General features: G+C 32.1%; 1 protein-coding gene across 6 annotated transcripts in view; it reads left to right on the forward strand.

Moving 5' to 3' along the window:
• LOC143229363 (serine/threonine-protein kinase Sgk2-like) overlaps nucleotides 1–25,080 on the forward strand; it is an 81,960-nt gene that overhangs the window by 42,559 nt on the left and 14,321 nt on the right. For all 6 annotated transcript variants that reach the window (XM_076461586.1, XM_076461589.1, XM_076461590.1 and 3 more), the window contains 6 exons: nucleotides 1,560–1,727; nucleotides 2,871–2,983; nucleotides 14,031–14,067; nucleotides 15,769–15,855; nucleotides 18,221–18,316; nucleotides 24,062–24,169. In XM_076461586.1, coding sequence (XP_076317701.1) covers nucleotides 1,560–1,727; nucleotides 2,871–2,983; nucleotides 14,031–14,067; nucleotides 15,769–15,855; nucleotides 18,221–18,316; nucleotides 24,062–24,169 — 609 coding nt within the window. The remainder of the gene's footprint in view (nucleotides 1–1,559; nucleotides 1,728–2,870; nucleotides 2,984–14,030; nucleotides 14,068–15,768; nucleotides 15,856–18,220; nucleotides 18,317–24,061; nucleotides 24,170–25,080) is intronic.

Below are 25,080 nucleotides of genomic sequence, written 5' to 3' on the forward strand. Positions count from 1 at the left end.
GTTGCTTTTTCCACATTTTCTTACCTTTTTAGGGATCTTTTCAGCTAGTTTATTGTGGATCCCTTTCTGTGGCAAATGGTGCCTGTCTAGGTATACTTCTTTTTCTTTAAATCACACTGTCCATCCTGTGACTGTGCATGATGTTATTTACATTGTAGCCCTTCCTACCATAGAGCCAATGTATAATTGCAGATGCCGCCAGGTCTTGATTGTTTGTGTGTTCAATTGTCCATAGAGAAGAGGTATTCGGTTGGACTACTAGTAGTTCTCTGTAATGGTATTTTGCATTATAAATAAGTTTGTCTCAGATTGTACACTCATGGATTAACATCAGTAATGTGAACAGAGATTGCTGCCCATTTCTGTTGCTCAACAGCATTGAGTATTTTCCTACTGCAGACCTGATATACAATTTCAGAAATCACCAGGTTTTGTTTGCAGTATTCTATATACCTGTGTTTGCAATTTGCTCCTGAGACTGAGATATTCCTCCAACTATCATCCTCTGGATATACATTCCCAGGGGTCCAGTGTTGGTTGGAGTTGATCCAGCTATCTAAGTGTTTACATGTAGACTGGATGTACCATACTCACTGTCATCAGGTTTTGGGTAGGAGATGTCATCCTGCTTTCTATCTTTCTGCCTTTCACAAGATGCTGGTTTCTAATGGATCTGATATTAGTTGTGTTGGGCATGTATACGAGTGGAGCTGGATTTCTGTACAGAAGCTTGTCTTCCCTACCAGTTCCTGTTTTGGGTTGAAGAGGTAGGTGATCCTCTACCTACCACAGATCTGATGTATACTTCCAGATACTGCCTGGTGTTGGATGAGATCGATCTAATACATCCAGTACTTTGCACCCTAGTCACTAAGCAGGAGTCCTGTTAATCAGTAAAACATATGCTAGGATTCCTTTCTGTTTTTCTGCCTTTTATGTTTGCAACATAGTCATAAGAGAGCAAAGTGTATACTTGTATCAGATGTGGTGTGATCTCCTGTTGAGGTGTGATATTTTCTCTTTGATTTCCATATTGCTGGTCTCTCTTTGAGTACTTCGTAAAAGTAAATCATTTTTTCACTGGCCCTCTACCAATTTAATGTGGAATTTTAACAATTTTTGAGTGGAGATAAAATATTACATCAGAAGTTAGCATTTTTCTACACTGAAAATGCATTTGTAATAGATACTTACCTCTTCTAACATTTCCCAGCTTCCTCACATTTGGTGATATATGGTATATGTCTTCTGACCAATTTGAAGTGATTAATGAGTGCAACTGTGAAGAAGGCACTGGTTTTGATAAAGATTGTGTTGTGCTCCTATTTAAAGTAATTTGCATGAGATGAAAGGCTAGGAGCAAGCGTTAAAAATTTACACTGAATGAGGACAGTACTAATCAAAAAAGCTATTTTGTGAGAGGTGGTATTTATCAGAAATACATTTTCAGCATAGGAAAATGTGAATATTTCTGTTTGTACATATGATATTTTATTTTATTTTAATTTTTTTTGCCATATTAATTTCATAAAGGCAGAACAAAAATTCTTTATCAATAGGTTTTACAAAAGAAGATAATTTTGAAGAAAAATGAAAAAAATCATATTATGAGTGAAAGAAATGTTCTGTTGAAAAACTTGGAACACCCATTTCTTGTGGGTCTTAAGTACTCCTTTCAAACAGCAGACAAACTGTATTTTGTTTTGGACTATATTAATGGAGGTGAGGTAAGTTATGAACTTCTGTTTCAGTCCTATTATAAATTAATGAGAGGTTTTTGACTTCTTTAGTTGAAAACAAACATAGCTTCAGTGCTAAAGAATGTTTACAATTTTATGTGTAAATAAAATAACAGTTTACAAATAATTCTTTTCTTTTGCTGTGAAATGGAAGGATGAATTAAAAATAAAATATTTTTCCCTCTTTTTTTTTTAAGAACCAAGTGCTTTCTAGGTAATAATAATAATAAATGACTATCGAAATTAATTTACAGTGTTAGTGTCAATTTAGATGTGCACATTTAATAAAACTCATGCTATTCATTTAAGCTTTTATTTTCATACAAAGGTTTAAGCACCTTAGCAATTTCATTTTCTTTTAAATATTTTTACAAGTATCAGTATCTTTCTTGTTAGAAAATAGTGTAAATAGCATTGCATGATAAAGTAATTCTAGCCTTAATTATCTGTTTAGTTATTTATCTATCAGTTTTTAAGTTCTTTTATTGCCATTATAAAAATATTATATTTGTTCATTAATGTATACAATCTTATAAAGATAACCAAGGTTAACCTAATTTTAGCAACCTATTTTATTTGGCAATAATGAACTAGCTTACAAGCATTAAGTTTTAGACTTAACCTTTGAAAGATTATGGTGACTATTCTTTTTTAAGCAAGGACCTTAAACTCTCCAAAATTACCCAGTATTTTGCTTTTACATCATGACAATTTCTTAATCGCTATTGTCTTTTGTTGGTTAAATGATGTCACAAAAGCTATGAAGATGGTGTATTGTAAATATATTTGTTTTTAAATGTGTAATTATTGAAAAAAACAGTGAGATGGTTGTCCATTCTTTAATCTATTCACATATAAAAGTGTTATATTATTAACTAATAAAATCTTATTTTATACATTTAAGTAAAAGTTATGGTAACTAAGATAGATTGAAAAATAATGGACAGATAAAGTCTGGTGTTTTAAATGCGAAATTGTGTGCTTCAATAACTGTAAGATTATCTTGATTGTGATAGTTTTATAATGTGCAATAAGATCATGATTTTAGGAGGTTGTCTAGTTGTTGACTTAGTTTAAATTCTGAATTCTGAGTAACTTGTACATAACTAGAAGTATTTTAAACTTTTTTAGGTGTTTTTCCATCTTCAACGAGAACGGTATTTTCCTGAACTCAGAGCTCGCTTTTATGCTGCAGAAATAGTAAGTGCCTTTGGCTACTTACATTCAAATGGAATTGTGTATAGGTAAGGGCTCAGAAATTAAAATGTGCATCATTTGAAAAAAAAAAAGAAAACTAATATTATCATATGAAGTGTAACTTTTTGTTCTGAAGCAACAATAAAGAACTTTCATTTTACGATGTATAAGAAAATTATGATTTCAGCAGATATTCTTTTAAAATACTTACCAGTAGTTGCTTTCAGTAATTATTGCAATATAAATACAGTGATTATTTGTTTTTTGTATTAAATTCTTTAGAAATTTTAAGTTATTTTGTACTTATGAAAAGATTAAATAAATGTAATTCAAACTGCTCTTCTTTTACATTTAAATAGTACCACAATTTAGTTATGTATTTTTAATAAATATTTGTGTATTTGTTTTCTTGGAACAAAAATGCTCTTCTAACTAGTTTAACATTTATTGTTGTAGATATTATTTGAATTTCTCAATTTAGCAGTTTTTATGCTTTTTTTATAGTAACTTTAACAAATGTAGATGCATTTATATACAATTCTGTTATTTGAGCTTCTGTTATTTACAATTTTAGCTGCTTAGATTTTTAGAAGCTTAATCTTTTTGCTAACCACAGCTCTTAATACAAGTTATATAGTTATCAGGTGTTTGATGAAAATTATTATCATACATTGATACAGAAACCTTGCAGTAGATAAATAAAAGATTCATTAGATTAATTTTAGATAAAGCTTTATAATATTTTGAGAATCCTATATCAATTTTAAAGTACAATAACTGGTCTCTTTGAGTATCATGAATGAAATCAGTTAATATATTTTGAACAAGTTTTTTTTCTACATTTAAGTGGTTAAAATTTTTAGTTAGATTTGACAGTGTTTAAGATATTATTAAGCCATGTTAAGACAATTTGGAGCCTCACAATGTTGATAAAGTCCATGCTGTCACATCCAGTCATATTCTTTATTTGATAACTGTCCATCATCTTGACCATATTGTAGTATTCATTGAAGAAAGCTCCATTGAAAGGATTTCATATCCAAAGTACACCTCTCCTCCTTGCCACTTTCATGATCAATTTAGTGTTGGAGGATGACAGTTTTCTAGTGTCTGTTCAACAGTTTGCTCAATAGGTGAGTTGTCAAAGCCAGAAGGAATCTTAGATTAAATACACTTATAGCATTTCTTCTACCACCAGTTCCAAAGTGATATGGGACAAAATTCGAAAGGGTAGTGTTCAGTATACTTTTGCCCCCTTTTCAATCTGTCTCTCTGATGGCCAGGAAGTTGCTGATACCTAAAGCATTGCCATTGTTCTTGGCAATAGCTTTTCTCGTGTATATAGCACTTCTGTTTCATCCTCCACCCTCCTAGCCATAACGACATGAGTAGAGCAGTTACCTATTTCCTTTAGGGCTGATTTACTCTATGATTATAATCACCCCTTTATGCTGGTGGAACTTAAGCTTGCTATTCATTGGTCTGGTTGCACATCAGTCAGACCTGATGATATTCATTATGAGATGCTGCACCTTCTCTCTCCTGTCTCTCTTGCTATTCTTCTGGTTGTTTTTAACTGGATATTGCAGGAAAATGTTCTTCCTGATGCTTGGCACCGTGCTATTATTTTCCCCTTTTCCTAAGCCTGGGAAGAATTCCAAGATTCCTTCAAATTACTGTCAAATTCTTTGACGAGTTGTCTTTGTAAGATCATGGAGAGGATGGTTAATGTACATCTTGTTTGGTTCTTCAAACCAAACAACCTCCTTTTGTTCACTCAGTGTGGGTTCTGATGACAGCACTCCACCATGGACCACCTGAATCGACTTGAAACATCAAACAGGGAAGCTTTTCTTAAGTGACAACATCTTGCTTCTGTATATTTACCTTAAAAAAGCTCATGATACGATGTGGAGGTATGGCATCTTATGAGACTTCCACTTCTAGTGGTTGTGTGGCCATTTACCCATTTTTATTAAACATTTTATTAATGAACCAGCAATTCCAAGTTCATGTTGGCTCAACACTTTCCCATTCTTTTCCACAGGAGCCCCTCAGGGCTGTGTCTTGAGTGTCACATTGTTTATTATAAAAATTAATGCCATCAGTGGACAACTTCCCCTCTACAGTTGCTAGCGATCTCTATGACAATGACTTCCACATTTTGTTTCAATCATAAAGCATGAGGTTTATTGAATAGAAGTCACAGACTACCCTCAATTGCTTACTGAAGTAGACCACAGCAAACTGTTTTGCCTTTTCTCACTCTTAAAGCATTTGCATGCAATTTTGCTGCCAACAGGGCATTCATCCAGATTCCAAGCTCCATCTTGGAGAAGTTGTGCTTCCTGTGGTCCCTAAGGAAAGGTTTTTGGGCCTTATCTTTAACCACAAGTTGACTTTTATTCCACACATCAAGCAGCTATATGTCAAGTATACAAGAGCACTGAACATCCTCTGTGTCCTCTCTTTCACCTCTTGGGGAGCAGGTTGATGTTCTATGCTAAAAATCTGTCATGCTGTAATACTGTTTGATTGAAACTGGACTACAGGTCTCTGGTCTATGACTCTGTGAGGACCTTGGTTTTGAAGATGTTGGACCCTGTTCACCATCAGGGGCTTCAGCTCTACACAGGGGGCCTTCAGCACTTCTTCAGTCCATAGTCTGTATACTGAGTCTCACAAACCTCCTCTACACATCTGTTGTTTGCAACTGTCTTTACTGTATGCTTCAAAACTTCAATCCTTACTGCAGTATTCCACTTGGGGTTATGTTTTTCTTCCTCTGTGGGCCATGCTTTGTTTTAATAGAAGGCCTGCCATTGTTACTTTTGGCCTTTGTATCCAGGAACAGTTGAATGAATTGGGTCTGTCCTTGGATGACATAGCTGTATCCACTGGTCAGCCCATCCCACCATGACTTATTAATGTCCCCAAATGTGACCAATCTTTGAGTCATCTGAAGAAGGCAAATATTTCCAATTAGAAGTACTGCCTTCTATTTGCTGAAGATCTTTCGAACCATTCTTCCATTCCCATTTATACAGATGGTTTGAAATTAGGTGACTATATGGCCTCTACCATGGTTTGTTGTGGTTTGGTGGTTTCACATAGAATCCCCTCTACAGTTTCTGCATTCAGTGTCAAATTGTATGTTATTTCTCTTGCTCTGGATCACAAAGAAGCTATGCAATACATGAACTGTACTATTTATAACTACTCACTTAGCTCTCTACTGGCCCTGGAATTGCTTCATGTTAGTTCTCACCCTGTTCTCATTGATATTCAAAACCAACTGGCCTGTTTTTCTCTATCATCTACTTCTATCTGGTTTTTCTTGATATTTTGGTTTACATTGGTATTTGTGGGAACGAGCTCACTGGTGCACAGTTTAGTCTGTCTGCTCTGATATTATCACATCCATGTCTTTACCATACATGGACTATGGTTCTATATTCAAGGTGCAGCTTTGTGTCGTTTGGCAGTGGACTTGGAGTGAGCAACATGATAACAAGCTTTTCCAGATCAAACCTTCTATAGCTCTTTGGCCATCTTGTTTCCATAAGGATAGGAAAGAGGAAGTTGTCCTAACTAGACTACACATTGGTCACAGTATTTTAAGTCATCACTTTCTTTTATCTGGAACTCAAATCACAGTACCCACATTTTACTGTCATTCATAGTCCTAATAATGGCACCATTTGAAATATATTTTAACTATAGGTTTACTTTTGATGTTGGATGGTGTCATTGGCAATGGTGACACTGTCCACTTCAGTTGTGTTTTTAAATTTTTAAGAGCAATTGGCCTTTTAACTCTATTTCAGGATTTAAGTCAATAGTTGGACTTTGTTTTGTTTTAGCATAATTCCTTTATGCTAAAAATTCATAATTTAATAATTTTTTTTTTAGTTTTAATTTTTAACCAGTTGTTTGGCACAGATAGCCTAGTTGCTTTGCATCAATAAATGCTAAACAACCAACCAACCAATAAATGTCTGGTTTTGGAAATGGTTGTTTCATACCATTTCCAAAAGCAGTCACTTTTTAGTAGCATCATACTGCCTATAAAATGCCAAACAATGATGAAATGTAGCTCTGATACATAATGCTCCACCATGAACTTATATTGGTTATGGCTGTCATATAACTTGTTGATTTATGTATTTAATATTATTTTTAATATTATGTACTCAGCCCTCTGTAATATAAATCATCAGTGTAAATCTCTATACCTTTACCTTAATTTATTTATTGATTGGTTGTGTTCATGAAGCCAGGTAAAATGTTTATGATTTCATCATTCATTTTTGTAATATCAAACTGCAGAATAAGGTACATTGATAATAAAGATGTTAAATTGACAGAATTCATACATAAAATTGGTGTTATGTACATTAACTAAACTCAAATAAATAAATTTATGATTAATTATTTTTTTTTCCTTTTTACATTTCAAAATACCTTTTTACTTTGTATATGGATGTAACAGTTATTCCAGACATGAAAAGAACTAGTAGAAATGTGTGCATATATGTTTTTTTTTTCACTGTCCTTATCACAAGTTAAATACTTCTGTTGATTCTACACTGTTTGGAAAACATCATAGAGTCTTATAAATTTAAGTAAACAGGGATGTTTTTTTTTTCATGTGTATGCATATGTTTAGTTCCTAAACAAGGTTCATATGCTGTTACATCACTTGTGGTAACTGATCAAGCTAATACAGCATTTGATAGGAAATCTTGATGTTATGTACAGTAACTAAAATTAATAACTATTATTGAATGAAAGCTTTTTGTTGTTGTTGTTCTTTTTACATTTTCAAGATACATTATTGCTTTGTGTATGGACATAACAGTTATAACAAACATGAGAATAACTAGTAGAAATGTGTAAATGTTGAATTTTTTTTCAGTTGTACCACCACAATGCACATTTCAAAATGTTTTAAACTTTTGTGTAATTTCACACTTCCAAAACTAATTCACTGGTACTTTTAATTTTTGACTTTATGAATCAAGGATAAAGTAAGTGACTTACTTGTTTACTTGAAAAGCCTAGAATACTAAGGAGATTGGTTTTAGTAATCTTTATGATAAATGTATCTCAGATATATTGTAATTTTCAAAATAAGTCTTGACAGGGTATTATGCTAGAATTATCTTATAAGGGTAGGTTAACAATTTGTACATTGACTTTAAGATGAATTTGAAGAGTATTTCCCTTGATTTGTTCTCAGACTGATCAGAGCTTTTTTCAGTTTCAGGTTCATTGTCTATTTTCTTTCTTTTACATTAGTTCAAACTAGTACAGTTGCGTGTTATTTACTGGTGTACATAGCTTGTCTTCACTGGTGTATTCCAGATTCATGCTTTTATATTGTCTGTGAATAAACATAACTCTTGTTGCCATGGCTAAATGAAAGTGCACACTGTGACTTTTGTAGTGTTACATTCAAAATTTATTTACTGTTGTTTTTTGTATGTAAATAAATTTAGTATGAAATTGCAGTTTATAATCCAAATTTTGTATTAAACTTTAATTTGATAATTTAAAAAACTTTTGCTCTTCACTTTTCTGTGCCATATGTGTCTGCAGTATGATTTTTCAGTTTGAAAACTTCAATAATAAATTATATAGTTTTCAACCTATTAGAAACATGTTAATTATAGCTGTTTGATCTTGACAACTATAGAATAGTAGTCTGCCATACTTTCTTCATATGTGAATGTCATTGCTTGTTTAGAAAGTCAATAACTATATATTACAGACACACACACACAGAGAGAGAGAGAGAAAGAGAGAGTGTGAGTGATATATTTTCTGTATTTTAAAATGCATATTTGAAATTCCTTTGAATTTCTTTTTAGAAACCCAAATTTATGAGAAAAATTGGTTTATGCTCATGTAAAGATCATTCACTATTAAAATGAAACTGCTAATGTGCTCCAACTATGGTTTATTGCTTTTGACTGAGAAGAAAACTGTTTCTGTGGTCAAATGTAGAGATAATAAACCCATAATGTTAAAGAAAAATATATGTCAGAAGGTTAGCAGTTGATTTTTGTGAAGATAAGCAATTTGAAAACGTGAAATATATTGCTCATTCAGAGAAAGGTAAATAAGATGTATTATTAAATGTATTTCATATTTCCAAAAATGTTTACCTCTACTGACATTTATAGCTATTACTTGATCATCGAGGTTTCAGATTTGCCCATCTAAGCATTAGTCCAATTTTTCTTGTTTGCTCCAGTCTTTTATACTCCACTTAATTGACCTTGGTGATTTTTGACTCATGATACTCTCCACCTGAATCATTGTCCCTCTATCCTGGAACTGTATGTAAGCACCTCATTCAGATAAATTTATTTTTTTCAACAAAGTATTTAGACATGGGTTTCTCTACAGAAGTGTTGTGATAGTTAATGTTTTTTGTTGTAATTTCTGTGCCACTGAGTGGCTTTCTGTACAAGTTATATTTATTATTATTAGAAAAAAAAATTTCAGCATGAATTTACAGGTTACTGTTTTCAGCATCCCTCTTCTATTCCACCTCAGTTATATAGCATCTCTCAAAGATTTGAAGGGAAAGGTCACTCTCAGCTGAAGCTGTCTATGACCTGACATGTAGTGAGATGAAGACATATATTTGGCCTGGAGCATTTCTTCAGGGTTTTAAGGCTGCTTTTGCCAATGATTCAGGACAGTTTGGAAATAATTTCAACTTTTTTTTTTCCAGCTCCTTTGTTTATTAGCTAAGTTTCTTACAAGGTGAATTTGGATCAATATTTTCAAACTTCTTTCTGTTCAATGGGTAATGATTCAAGGTCTTGATCTGTTGAATTGGAAAATTGTCATGATTCATTCCAACAATTCTACAATAATTTCTTACCTTTTTCTTCAAGGGGGAACGTATTTGTGGAGCCTTTATTTTCGAATTTTGGATATTCACTACTGGGCTCACTACTATCTTATCGCCTTCTTGGCTTGCCATGTTCTAGGGGTGATGAATTTAATAGCAGATTACCTGTCTTAATCCAACTGAATGGATACTCTGTCACAAGGATTTCTGGTGAACTTGCTCTCAGTTTGGGACTCTGATGATTTAAACATTTACCACCCATTGTAACTCTCAACTTTTATCTTGGTACACCTTTTATATATGCAAATGGTTTCTGTATGAATAATGCATTCACTGGCCCCTCCACCTTCTGAGTCTGGGGTTCTAGCTATAAGTGTGAGAGGAGGTCAGCATTTTTTTGGAAGTTAACATTTTCCTAAATTGAAAATGTATTTGCAATAATAGTTACTTCCATTGACATTCTTCTACTTTTCCTCCCCACTAAGAGCTGGTTTTAGAGACTGGGATGTTATTACTTTTAAAAAAGTGATAAAATTATCTGAATGAGGTGCTTATATACAGTACCAGGATACAGGGTGCGTTGATGTAGGTAGAGAGTATCATGAGACATACTGCCAAGGGCAATTGAGTGGATAATAAAAGACTGGAGCAAGTAAGAAAAAATCAGACCAATGCTTAGATGGGCAAAGTTGAAACCTTGGCAGATGAGTAATAGTTGTAAGTGTCAGCAGAGGAAAATAATATTGGAAATACATTTTCAATTTAGGAAAATGTTAACTTTGTAACTTTTTTACTTCATTGTATGTTGAGGATTTTGCTGCAGTTAGTGTTAGGGTAGAGAAAATAAAGAGTAATATACAAAGTTGTACAAAAAAACACTTTGGAAATTTGTGTAGAATGTTTTAGAGGCTATGCAAATGAAATATGAAAACTGTAAGAAGAAAAGTATTTTTATTCTGAGCATGCAAGTCATCTTTCATTGAGATTGACTCAGTAAATTCCTTGGATATTCACAGACATATTTAACATAAATACTTTATTCAGAAATCAGTTTTTATGTGTGTGTAGTAGACTTGCCAACTTTTGTAAAGATACATGTATTAAACTTAGAACTACAGTAAACAGTAATTATGCATAGTTTCACAGATATCTAGGGTGGACCCAATGTCTCCATTACTTTTTTATAGCATTTGTGATGTCACTTAGTCATTCAGGTACTACCTCATTAAATCTAGGCAATTTATATCAATTATGAAAAATTTAATAAAAATTTATTAAAACAACTGTATTTTAAATGTGTTGTAATAACAATAAGTGTACAAGTAATAGTATTATCTTTCATGGCATAATATTAACAGAAAAGTATTGTGTTATTTTTTCTGTTGCATGTTATTTATGTTATTGAAATTCATATCATTATTCAGTAACTTGTATTATGGAGTGCTTGTTTGGACCTCTTAGTTTTGGTACATAGTAAGGTGACAAGTTGACTAATATATAACCATTTTCACTGGTCAAAAGAACAAAAATGTTTCTCTGCTACTAGATAAAAATGTAACTGTTTATGAGTAATTTAATGATGCTGATTCTAAACACATTGAAAACATTGATCACCTCTAGTTTCTGGTTAAGATAGATTTATTCAAAGCATTCTTAGCTGTTGTGGAAATAACTTTTTCTTTCATAACTTATTTATTGAAAATTGCATTTAAAAAGGTTTCAATACAATACCTTATAGCAACACCAGTTTAAAGAAAAGCAGTGAGTATAATGAGATTTATATACTGAAAATACATTTAGGCTATGTTCAAAACTTTCATCATGATATTTTTTGTTACGAAAATATTTTCTTGATTTGTTGCACCTTTGTGTGTTTTCTAAGTTTTGTGCTTTATGAATTGATAGTAATTTCCCAATATTACAGGATTCCATCATCCTTGATTTCATTGTAGAAATATTGTGGTGGAATTACTCGCCATGCTTATTTCTCACTGCATTGAGGTATCTTGGAAAAAAGTCTATAACATTTAAATGAAAGTGTAAGAAGTGCACCTTTAAGGATATTTCAGATTTCATTTTCTTGTAGTTTTTGAGTCATCATAGCATAATTTTCATCTCTGTGATTTCCTAAGAACCGTTTGAAATCCAGTTTAAATGGTTTCCAGGCAGCAAATTCTTTCTGCTTGAGTACTGTTTTAAAATCATCATTCATCAGCTCTTTCTGAATTTTTGACCCAAAAGATACCTCCTTTCATTTTTGTTTCACTGATTTTTGGAAGCTTGTCAGACAGACATCTGAAACACTGAGTCCCAGTTTAACATATTTTGAGGTTTCACTAAAGGTTGATAAATGATAATCTGTTTCCCTGGTATGTAATTCTCTCTTTTGCTGGTCACTCCTTTTTTTTTTAAATGACTTTTATCATCTTGGCTGTCTCAGAGACACAAAAAGTGGTATACCTATTCTGTAGGCCTAACAGGAGTGCAATAAATTTTTGCCACCATGTATGTTCCACCTAAGGTGATCGTATTTGATGGCCTCAAGTATAATCTGTATGCTTTGATAAGTTTCTTTCATGTTCATAGCATAAGACATAGGAGTCATTGACTTAGTCATGCAATGTTTCCTAACCTGTAAAGTAATGCTCACTAATGGGCATTTTTAAAATTCATGTGGGGAGAGAAAACTTTGAGGGGGTGGACAAAAAGGTTTTGAGGATTTCAAAGTCATATATGTTAAAATTTACCCATAATAGTTGATTATTTATTACCTTACAATTTTCATTTGAGTAAAATGTTTTAATGATCTAATAATTTATTAGAAGGGGACATGAGTGCTCATTGCTGAAGGGGGTGCTGTGGGAAACAATAAACTCTAGTGTTTCCATTGTATGAAAGTACAGCTTTCAGATTAACTTTAGATGGGTGGATAAAAAGCTTTTCCATTTCAGGATGATGTTCAGTACTTAATTCTTTCATTAGTGTATCAACATTTTTATAGAACCACAAGTATCTTGTGTGCTGTAGTGAGAAGCTAAATTTTGTTGATAGCTTTGGCGAACTGAAACTTATAAAAATGAGTCAAGAAGTTTCCCAAGCTGCTTTGATAGAAACAGTTCATGAATCTGATCATTGTGAGGCAGCTTATGTTCAGGAATAGAATTACTAGACAAAGATAATTAATTGTCTTTTTTGCAGGATAACTCTTCTATTTCCCAATATTTTGATTAATGTGGGACTGGAAGATTGTTTTCATATGATATTGGTTCCATTGCAAATACCATATTTGAATATTTAATGTATTGTTGAATTTTTCTTAAATATCCAGAAGTATTAAATCATGCAAAACTATCAGTTGGCTAGATGAACTTTGGACTTATGCTATATCATGGGAACTGGAAATGGCATACTTGCTCCCTTCCTATTAAGCCACTGTGTCAAGCCAGATGTGCAAACTGTAAAATACATGTGTGGAGTCCAATGTTTTTCTTGATCACCAATTTTACACCCAAAATAGTAGTATTGAGCTTCCTTTACCTTATGGTAAAGCAATTCACTACAAATATCTTGAGAACAAATAACATATATGAACAGTATATTTGGAATTTTACACCAGTACAATACAGTCATTGTTTGAAGTTGTCAAAAATGTATGCCTTTTGTCCCTTAAACTGTTCAAGTATGTGCAATTTCATAGCATAAATCCACTGTACTTAGTTTATTGCATGTTTTTTCACAGTGCTGCTAAAATATTTAGGTATCACAATAACTCAAAATCTAAAGGCGGTGGACAAATTCGGACTAAATCAGCACCATCAATTTACCCCTAATCACTCAAGTTTTCTACAGAAATAAATTTTTTGTTGTCCAGTTTTTTTTACATACTAATGCACTGTTGGAAATTAAACAGCTAAAATTTGTTTCTCAGTATATAATGGTATGTATTACTAATGATTATAATGAAAAAACTTTGGTCTCAAAAATTTCAAACATTTTGCTGAAATTAAAGATAACTTACTTAAAACTGTGGGGTATGAATGTAAAAAATATTTACTTCTCTCTTTGAGGATGGCCAAGTATAACCTTTTCCAAGTTATAAATTTTTCAGAAAATCTTTATTTTTTTATATTTCAACACCTTTTCATACATTTGAAATTGAAAAATGAAAGTATAATAATTGAATAGTGTGCTTTACTGACACGTAATGCATTTTTTATATATTTCAGGGATCTAAAGCCAGAGAATATATTATTAGATTCTCAAGTAAGTATGATTTCTAGAATATTATTTGATACATAATTAAATAAAGATACTGTTTAAACTTTTCACTTTCAGGTAATTAAGATGTTCCTCAATAGAATAATAATTATATTTATCTTGTTGCACGATGTTTATCCAATTTAGTATCTGATTGATTATAGAGTATAATTTTGTGTATCAAATGCTTATAATTTTAATTTTTTGCAAATTGATTTCCATAAGCAGACTTGAGTTGTTTTTTTCCATGAGTTTGTGGAATTCTGTGGATTTTACTTTGCTAAGGATGTTTTTTGGTGAACTGTTGCAAAAAAAGGAGAAAATTGTTTAGTGTTAAAAAAATCTTGTAAGTTTTACTTCACTGTTCTATTAATATTAATGACATTTTATTTGTATACATAATTTATGTCTGGCAAATGTTGGTGTTATCACAAGGACTTCCATATAAGGTAATTGTGTATTTCCATGTGACTAATAGAAAAGGTGTGTTGCAAGAGTCTGAGAATGTTTGCACTTGTCATTGAAGACTGGTTCACTTGATGTAATAGCATTGTACCATGAAAAACATCAGTTGCTAGAGCACTTGGTTTAAATGGTTGTTTAAATATAATTATGAACATGAGCAACATGCCATTCCAGATAAAGGAAAATAAAGACTATATTAAACCAGGAATATAGATATTAGAGCAAGAAAAAAAAATTGCATTGAAAACTCTTAACATTCAGTCTGGTTGTTCAATACAGTGGTGGAAGAAAGAACCAAAGGCAACAACTTGTTGATGGGAAATGAATTTCAAGTCATGTTTTTGTCTATTTAAATGCAATTTAAATATATGTATATAAAGATCATTCCTTTTACATAGTTTTGGATTCCCTCCTAACAAAAGAGACAGAAAATGCCATATATTATACCTGGTGAAAAATCCAACCCATACTAGAAGGCAAATAAATAAAGTAAAGGGATATACACACACACTTTTGGAAAGTTTTTTTATAAGTATTGAAGACTCCTTAATAATATCCATATTAAACATCATGATCTGCTTAGACTGCTATACAGAAAACCTAGAAACCTAAAATTTTCCAATGTTCTAAGGTTGTTATTGTTATTTTTGAATTTTCCAGTGATTCTTGCTATTGCACTTTGCTAATACTTGCAACTCAATCTTCAAGCATTCAGTAATCACAAGAAGTATTCAGAGACTTTCTATGTTCATAATACATAGTAATTGTCTATGTTCCCAGAAATGTTAAATTTGATTTTTTGAACCATTACTTACACTAGCCTAAAAAGTGGGTTGACTGTGGTAGAATAATTAACTGCTTTTATGAGTTAGGCATGTTAAAATCTTCTAAAGATGTATAAGTTTATTTCAGATGTTCTAATTTTTTTATAGTTGATATTTTAGACCCAGTTCATGACAAGAAGTATTCATGGTTCAATTTACAGAAGTGCCATAATTATTAGCTAGTAAGAAATAGGACTTACAGTATTTCCAAGTGCAGTTTTAATTTTTTATTTCTATCAGTATTCTTTATAAGCTATATATATATAAAATATTAAAAAGAAACTTTTTGTAGTCTGACTTCATTAATAATCTTATGGAACAGACAATAAAGATGCATATTTATTCTAGTATTAAGTAGCAAGTATTTGTTAAAGAAATAATGTTACCAATGGAGTTTATACATTGTGCTCTTTTGTAGGGTCATGTGGTTTTAACGGATTTTGGATTATGTAAAGAAGGTTTACGTGGAAAGGACACAACATCAACATTTTGTGGAACACCTGAGGTGTGGTTCTAAAATAGAGGACTAGTGTATCTCATAATCATTTCATACTGTTGATATTAAAAAGAATTGAAGTGAATATAGATAAGGAATTTTAGAATGAATTATATAAAAATAGAATTAACAGTTTTAATAGCAAAAGTCAACAAAGTTTAGCTAAATTGAAATCTTTGGATACCATCTATTTACCATATTTAGTCCATAGTATTTCTGTGAACTCTAAAAATGAGATTTTACTCAACATCCACTATATATAAAATCTTTTTTTTTTTTTTTTGTTAATTTAAACCTTTTCTGACTGTATCTAGATAGTATCATTAAGGAAGTTGTGGTATCAGTGAAAATATTTTAAGGTTTGTTGTATGAAGGCTGTAAGAAAAACTAATAAAATTACAAGCTAAAATCAGCTATGGTATCAGTAAACAATTCCATTATTGAACTTCAAGAATTGTGAAGCAAGTAATGAGAGCCAGTTACTGTTTCCAGTACTGAGTTATTTTAAATGTTTCCATAAACATATTAATCACAAAGATGTTCCCACACAGAAGCTTACATTAGCAAATCAAAGGACTGTGTGTAGTTAAACTTCAGGCTGTATACAGATGAAGGAAAATTTGGGAATGCCACAAACAAAATTGGCCACAGGTTATTTTGTAACAAGCAGGAGACAAAAACTCTTTTCCATCAGAATTCTTCAGAAATTGCATATAAAGAGCATTTACCAGTCCTATAGATTAGAAAAGTCAATAGTTACTAAGCACACATATGCTTTGGAGTACACAAGGTTTGGAAAGGAGGGGGGTAAAGGAAACTGCACCCAAAGTATATTTTTTGAACTTGTGACTGGTAACTATAAGAAAACATTTTGCAATAGACAGGGTTATAAATTCTGAGCTGATGGACTTTCCATAGTCATATGTCACTTCATATTTACTTGAATAACAATTAAACTTTAATATAACTTTGAGAGACACTGTATTGTGAAAGCAACACCAGGCCTTTTTGTTTAAGTCAAGTGGTGCACACACATACATGCAAATCTAATTGCAAGTGTTATTTGTTGTATATGTGAAGTTCTATATTAAGTCATACGTCACATTGCAATTTTAAAAACTCATGAGGAAAACAGACATGTTTATCTTCCTTTAATTTATTGTAATTGTTCATGAATCAAACAGAAACAATGGCAGCAAAAGGAAATAAAATTGAATTGGGAAATGTTTCAAGATTAAACGAAGTTGGAGATTATGCAATACAAAATCCCAGAAGGTGGTGAGAAAACATAAATAGTGACTTTGATAAGGATCTTGTAGAAAGTGAGGAGGAAAGTCAAAACAAATCTTTCAAACGGTGTATTGCTATATAGTTTTTCTTTTTTAAATTTTAATAAAACTGTAACTCAGTTAACATAGTGTAAATATTTATAATATTAAAGAATAAATGTTTTCTTGTTATTTTTCTCACATAATGTATCATTTTAACCACCCATTAAATTAACATACACATGAAATCCATATCGTTAACAGAAGTAACACAAGTCACGTTTACCGTTACAGAATTAACCCTTCACCTTGTAATGTGAAGTTTAAAAGAGTTAACATTGATTGTATATAAAATAATTTATTTTTGCCAGGAAAACAAATCAAGAACTTTTGGTATTCCATTCACTTTAAGGATTAGATACATAATGTTATTAAAATTATTTCAGAATAAGGTTTGAGCCAGATTAAAACATTTCAGATGATCAGGTATAAAAAGTTATAAGGTAACACTAAATGTTTTTAAGCTTACTCAGTGAACTACCTGTGTGTGTAAATCCATAATCTGGCATTACAAGGGCTCTGAGGTAGCTTCGATGAATGGGTCATAAAAAATTACTGCTACTACAGTTTAACACATTGTACTAATTGGAATTGTTCCTTAAGCGTTATCCCATCAGAAAGTATTTTTAGCCATTTTGTGTACTGGGTGTTGAACAGTATCGCTTTTAGGAAGGTTGTGGATAGGCTGCCTGCTGAAAGAAAGATGCTGTGTTTACTGTTATGTACATGTTACTAGTTGAATTTATTAGTGAAATATGAAATACTAATAGTAACCACATAGTAGATGTTTAAAAAACTTTTCATTGCAAAATAATACTTTGTCTTCATATATATTTTGTTGCACCTTTTACAAATTTGAGTTCATAAATTTTCTTTAGGTTTTGTGTCACATTGTTCTTTAGCGGAGATGAAAATATAAAAATATTCTCATAATACAATTTTTTTTTTAATCATACTTCATCAACATTTTAGTTTGTTATTTCGGAAATTTGATGTTAAACAGTGGATAATTATTATCTGTTTTATTCTTCAATATTTATATGTAGTATCTAGCTCCAGAAGTTTTGAGAAAGGAAGCATATGACAGATCTGTGGACTGGTGGTGTTTAGGAGCTGTGTTGTATGAAATGATGTATGGTCTAGTAAGTAACTTTGTGAAATTAGAATTAAAAAGAACCCTAAAAACTTATGAGTGAAAGTAATGAAAAATGTATAACAGTACATTATCCACACTATATTAGCTACATCCAGTGCTGAAAAAGCCTATTTATCAATATCAGGGCATTGTACAGCTGTAAGGAAGGTTATATGTCTAGTATGTTAAAAAAATAAATGCTTGAAATTGATGTGGCTGATCAAATACAACAGTTTTAATGAAAGATGCATGGTTTTTTTCTGATTTGTTATAAATGCCTAAACTACCACTCATATTAGAAAATAGAACTAAATTAATAACGTTTTGTAATAATATGAATGGATTATTAGATTTTTTAGGTATGATTAGAAACTTCACTTGTTGCTATGGTTAATAGCTTATAAGATCATCTGAATTTAATTGGTTACTAATTTTGTTAGTTACCAAATACTAATTACTATTTAGTTTATATTCTATTTTGCTGCCATTTTTTGGTAAGTCCTGAGAAGGACCTTTCATAGTAGTATATATTGGGATAAAATCCTTGTCCTTCTTCTTAGAATAATTAGCATGCTGTCCAGTTGTCTGGAGTAGCATAATTTGGTAATTTTAATTAACCCTTTTACCCAGAGCCATGTTATTATGTTTGTTGACTTGCATTCAAAATATTATTGAATTACTGTTTTGTGAATTTATGTTAATAAGTTTGTAATCAAATTGTAAATTATAACTCATACTTTAATATTATGTATGAGTTAATTTCTTAATTTAAGAGTAAATATCAAAAGATCACATTTAAATATAGATTTTAGCAAGTTACTTGGTATGTTAAATGCAGCACTGTTTAAAATTAGATGTTTGTGATGTCAAAATACTAAGTCTAATATTTTGTACAAATTAGGAACTCAAATGACTAATATTGACAAACTAGAATATAAAATAAGAACCTCATATATTTTTATTTTGCTGATATATGGTTTATGTACTGAATCAAACATGGTGGTCCTGTTCAGCTCTTTCCATTTTTTAAACTGTTCCTTATATACTCTTAGTACAGTATATGACATGTGAATAACCTGTCAACCACTTAGAATATACCTAGAGTGGTTTTCTCAGCCATGTCTATATATAAAAACCTAAAAATAATTTTCTTTGATTTCCTCCACATGCAAAATCTTAAAAGCCTTAGCAACCTATGTCCAGCAGCAACCAAATACAAAGATCTTAGCAAGAAGAGATAATTGTTTGCTTTACTTCTTGACTTATTGTTCTCTATTTTAACAAAAATAAGTTTAATCATTCATTTCAAAATAGTAATAATCTATATACATATATATAATGTACAATAATTGAAGTGTGACTGTATATTACCAACTATAGGCCTACTAAAACACAGCTAAGATGGGGAAGATTAAAGGGTTTTATGTTACTGGATATGAACATGAGTGCATGTGTACTGCATCAATACAAGTTATGTAATGTTAGCTAGGTATGACTGGAAGGTCAATATAATAAAAAAATAATAAATATATGTATGTAGGGTTATGAAACTTAAACTACTTAGTCTAAACATTTGTGTATTAACGTCATAGTATGCAGTCATTCTAGCATGAAAAAAGGATAATTTATATTTATTTCTTACTTTTTTTATGATGTTTGTAAGATTGGTCAAGTGACAGTTTCCACATAGTTAGAGTATAGAAAATAACATGAAATAAATAAATGAAATAAAATGAACTAAATGTTTGAAATGTATTTAGGAGGTTCTAGAGACTATACAAATAATATGTGAGAATTTTGGGACAAAGAATAGTTTATAATCATTTTGCACTCAGACTAATAATGACAAATACTTTGTTTTCATAAACAATCTTGAGTAAAAATATTTCATAAAGAAATCTGATTTTTTATATACAAAATTCTTTGTAATCTTACTAAAAGTCTACCAAATTTTGTGAAGTTACACATGCTCTGGCATTGGGGTTGGGCATTCAGTTCACTTTTATTACTTTTCCAACCAGTGGTATTTCCATTCCCAACAGACCTGCAAAGTGTAGATGTATGTTTCAAGGCTATTAGAGAGTTATTGGTCACAGAGTTGGTAGCAAGAGTCAGTCCCGTTCTTACGGAATTTTATTCCCATTTATTTGTTTAGCCCAATAAGATGGGCAATTGGCAGCTAATAATTAGTCTTTTTCATTTCAACCAATCAAGAGCTGCATCAAGAGATGCAGCAAATACTTAACATTTACAGATGTGTAGATGAACTCATGTATGTTTTGCTGAATCCATAGTGAAAGGGGTAAAAAAGAATCTAAACCTGAACTTATTTTTTTGTGTTTATCTGTTTCATCTTTAAGGTTGATAGGTCAATACGAGGTCTGTTAAAAAAATACGCGGACTGACGTCATAAAACAAAATGTACTTTATTTAGAAGTTACAGGTCTGGGACCCCTTCAAAGTACTTTCCTCCCCAACGTGCACACACTTATCCCAACGGTGTTTCCACTTGTTAAAACAGTCCTGGTATGCTTCTTTTGTAATGTCCTCCAGCTCCTTCATCGCATTTGCCTTAATCTCCGAAATTGTCTCGATTCTTCTTCCTTTCAAGGGTCTTTTGAGTTTGGGGAACAAAAAAAAAATCACAAGGAGCAAGGTCAGGTGAGTAGGGGAGGTGGGGAAGAACAGCGATCGAGTGTTTGGCCAAAAACTCACGAGTTCTGAGGGCTGAATGGGCTGGAGCATTGTCGTGATGGAAAATCCAGTCACCAATCCTCCACATTTCTGGCCTTTTGCGAGAGATGGGGTCCCTCAGACGTTTCAGAACTTCAATGTAGTAAGTCTGGTTCACTGTGGAGCCTTCGGGGAGGTACTCATGGTGAACAACACCCTTAGCATCGAAGAAAACTGTCAGCATCACCTTGACCTTGGATCGAACTTGGCGAGCTTTTTTGGGTCTGGGGGATGTTTCACCCATCCACTGGGACGATTGGACCTTCCTTTCAATGTCATAACCATAAACCCATGATTCGTCACCTGTTATGATCCTTGACAAGAAGTTTTCATCTTCTTCTGAACGATCAAGCAGTTCCTGACAAACCTGGACGCGATGGGCTTTTTGTTCGTCCGTCATCAGGCGTGGCACAAATTTCGCAGCAACACGGTGCATCTTCAATTTTTCGGTCAAAATCTTGTAACAAGATCCAACTGATATCCCACACTCTTCAGCAAGCTCCCTGACAGTCAGACGTCGATTTGCTTGCACCAGGGTGTTGAGTTTGTTGACGTGGAAGGACGTCCAGGACGCTCATCATCTTCAATGGACTGTCGACCATCCTTAAAACGTTCATGCCACTTGAAACATGCCGTATGATTAATAGCAACATCACCGTAAACTGTGTTAAGCTTAGCAAATGTTTCAGTTGCAGATTTTCCAAGTTTAACACAAAATTTCACAGCAAGTCGTTGCTCCTTCAGGTCATTCACTCTGAAATCTGCCAAACGAAAAAATCGCACTTCACTTTGCAGATATCTGCAATCGGGAAATGGCATCGTAATCAGCTGATCTGTGCGAACCTAGCGACACCAAGCGGATTCTCCTGGAACCAACTGAAGCCGCACAATTCAAACAGTCCGCATATTTTTTGAACAGACCTAGTATTTGTCTCACTGTTCTAGTTCTACAAACATATTGCTAATTTCTGTCATTTCATCTTTTCAAGCATTATTTGGTAATTAAATCAGTGTAAAAAAAATTCCTTTAAAACGTGTAAAACCTATTCAAGGAAGCTTATTAAAGTTTTGGCAACTATGATAAACTACCGAAGAATAAGCTTCAACCTACACTCGTACATCTAATGGTATTCATAATGTTTTAAGCATGATTATTTTAGGTAAAATATCCAGAGACAGAGACAATTTTTGTTCCGCATTTAGCAAATTAATGTAGAAAATTGTCCATTGGCATGCCAGTGATAAAAAGGATGGGAAGGTTTTTTTGGACATAAATACTTTTTTACTTGGCATTCACTTTATTTTTGTATTCAATGTGATGATTTACAGTCTACTGCAATTTTCTATAAGACATGTTCTGACATTTAACTGAATGAATTTACTGTACTGATTTATGAGGAGGAAGCTAAATATAAAATCAGTGTGGTTTGGTTATTCTCCTCTAAATAAAAATTTTTGTGTGTGCATTTTATGTATTTATTGTGAAAAATCTTAATCTGAAACTTTTAAGAGAAAAATTATCTTTTAAATGATTGAAAGCCCTAAACTTCTTTACCTTTGGGTGAGTAGCCAACCCAGTAGGCTTAAAATTTTTCTGCCAAATATAGTGTTTTTAATACTGGGTCTTTTTTTTTTGTGAGCTCTTATGTTTTTTTAACCAGTGTTTGTAATAGTTTTGTACTTGGCTACAGATAATTTTTAATGTATTTTTTGGAAAGGGGAGGTGTTTTTTATGTTGTTGTTTAAGCCAGTGACTTAATCCTAATAAAAAATAGAATAGTAATTTTTAGTAATGCGTATTAACATGTAATAGTTTAACTTTAAAATTGAAAGAAATCTGTTTTTTCTTCGTTTTTTACATTTGTTGCTTGTTTTGATCCAGGTAGAATATTATGATCCACTTTCTGTCATAAAATTTACAGAAAATACATCAGAAGAAGAAAATTTATTGCAAGAACTCATAATAACTTATTTGTTTAAATCTTTTATTATTGGATAGAGAAAAGGAAATTGTAAAAAAATGAATATTTTATTTTTATGCATTTTACTTGTGAGTGTATGAAACAAAAAATAACTTTTTCAATTTGCATCCAAATGATTTTATAAGTTGCATAATTTTAAATTAAAATGTATAGTAAATAGTAATGAGAAATAATTCTGAAACTTAAGTTTAACTTGAGAGCTGGTTTTCTAATGTGTAATTAAATTTAATCATCTATAAAATTATAGGCCCAGCATGGCCAGGTCGCTAGGGCGCTCAACTCATCTGAGGGTTGCAGGTTTAAAATCTTGGTCAGATTAAACATGCCTGCCCTTTCAGCCACGAGGATATTATAATGTAATGGTCAATCCTTCTATTTGTGGGTAAAAAAGTAGCTTGAGAGTTGATGGTGATGACCAGCTACCTTCCTTCTAGCCTTACACTGTGTAATTAGAGATATCTAATGCAGATAGGCCTTGTGTGGCTTTGTGCAAAATTCCAAACCAACAAACCATAAAATTACTGACTTGTTTTTATATTGTTCATTACTGGTAATGTGCATGTATTATGTTTCTGGCTGTTACAACACACAATGAAAGCTTCCTGTTGAGTCAGTGGTAAATGTACAGACTTGAAATGCTAAAATGTGAGGTTTAATTTCTCCTTGTGGACAGAGTGAAGGTAGCCAGTTGTGTAGTTTTGCACTAAAACAAACTCATAAATAAACTGATTAATACTGATAAAATGAAATCACTCATTTTCTGTGTAAAATACACCTAGTGAGAAATAATTAACTGGACAAACTACAATATTGATGGTATATTTATTTATGTGTGCTTATGTTTTACATTGTTAGGAACCTTGTAACTACGAAGCTATAGGCCAAGAAGCAAGTTGGTGCATAAATAGTTTAGTAGTTTGTTTAAAAGAAGATGAGGTCCATCCATCAGTGATTCTATGGTTAAAAAAATATTTACATGATCTATATTTTGAATTGAATTTTTTTATATCCAATTTGATATTTTATTTTGTATCTAGCCTCCTTTTTACAGTCGGAATACATCAGAAATGTATGATAACATCCTACACAAACCACTCAGACTAAGAACCAATATTTCTGTTGAAGCCAGAAATATTCTTGAAGCAGTAAGTGGCTCTTAATACACTTTATTTAGATACTTTAATGTTCACACTTCACTCTGAATCATTGTCTAATTCATTAACGTGTCATCTGTGATTGTCACAACAATGGTGAATGCCTTCAAATACTGAAGTTGGTTTAGTGAGCCTGTCCTATTTAAGCCCAAGAACCACATTACTGGTGTTATGTGTACATAGTACCTCACTGTCTTGCATCTATCAACATTACAGGCAATATCAGGTTTGCATAATAAGCTCACCCTGAACATCGTATTGAATTCAGTGAAAGTAGGTCTTGTTTCAAACATGACATGATCAAGTCTTTACATAGAGAAGATCATTTGTTTCACTAATGATCTGAACATCATACGGTTCTTTTACTGATCAATTTTATTTTGTGTGTAGTGCTGTCTCTTCCACTGGTATACGTACACCCAGTTCAGTGATTCAAAGCATTTATCATACAATTGTAGAAAGTCCAAAACTAAATCATTTACTTTTTTTTTGTCATCTAATTCTTTTGTGCTTAGAGTGTGGATCGCAAACTTTTTAAGCATGCCAGACTATTTCACTAATTTTGTGTAGTAGCAAATTCATATATGTTTTGTATGAAAGTAGGCCAATAGCTGTTGCAAAGAGTTTGGTTTATTTCACTAGTTTTGTACAATAACAAAACCATCATCTATGTTTTGTAAGAAAGATGGCCAATAACAATTGCAAAGAATACTGATAACTCTCACACGGTCCACTCTATAAAAGGAATGTGTAAGTTGGGAAATGCCATATTCTGTAGCTTCCAGTGTTTTTTGCATACATTTATTGTAACAAATATCCATTGTTACCAGCTGATATCTACAGATATGAAATAATAACATTTTTCACAAAAACAAAATGATCTGAGCCTGCTGCTTTCTTAC

The sequence above is a fragment of the Tachypleus tridentatus genome, chromosome 10, assembly GCF_004210375.1.
Source record: "Tachypleus tridentatus isolate NWPU-2018 chromosome 10, ASM421037v1, whole genome shotgun sequence".
Taxonomy (NCBI): domain Eukaryota; kingdom Metazoa; phylum Arthropoda; class Merostomata; order Xiphosura; family Limulidae; genus Tachypleus; species Tachypleus tridentatus.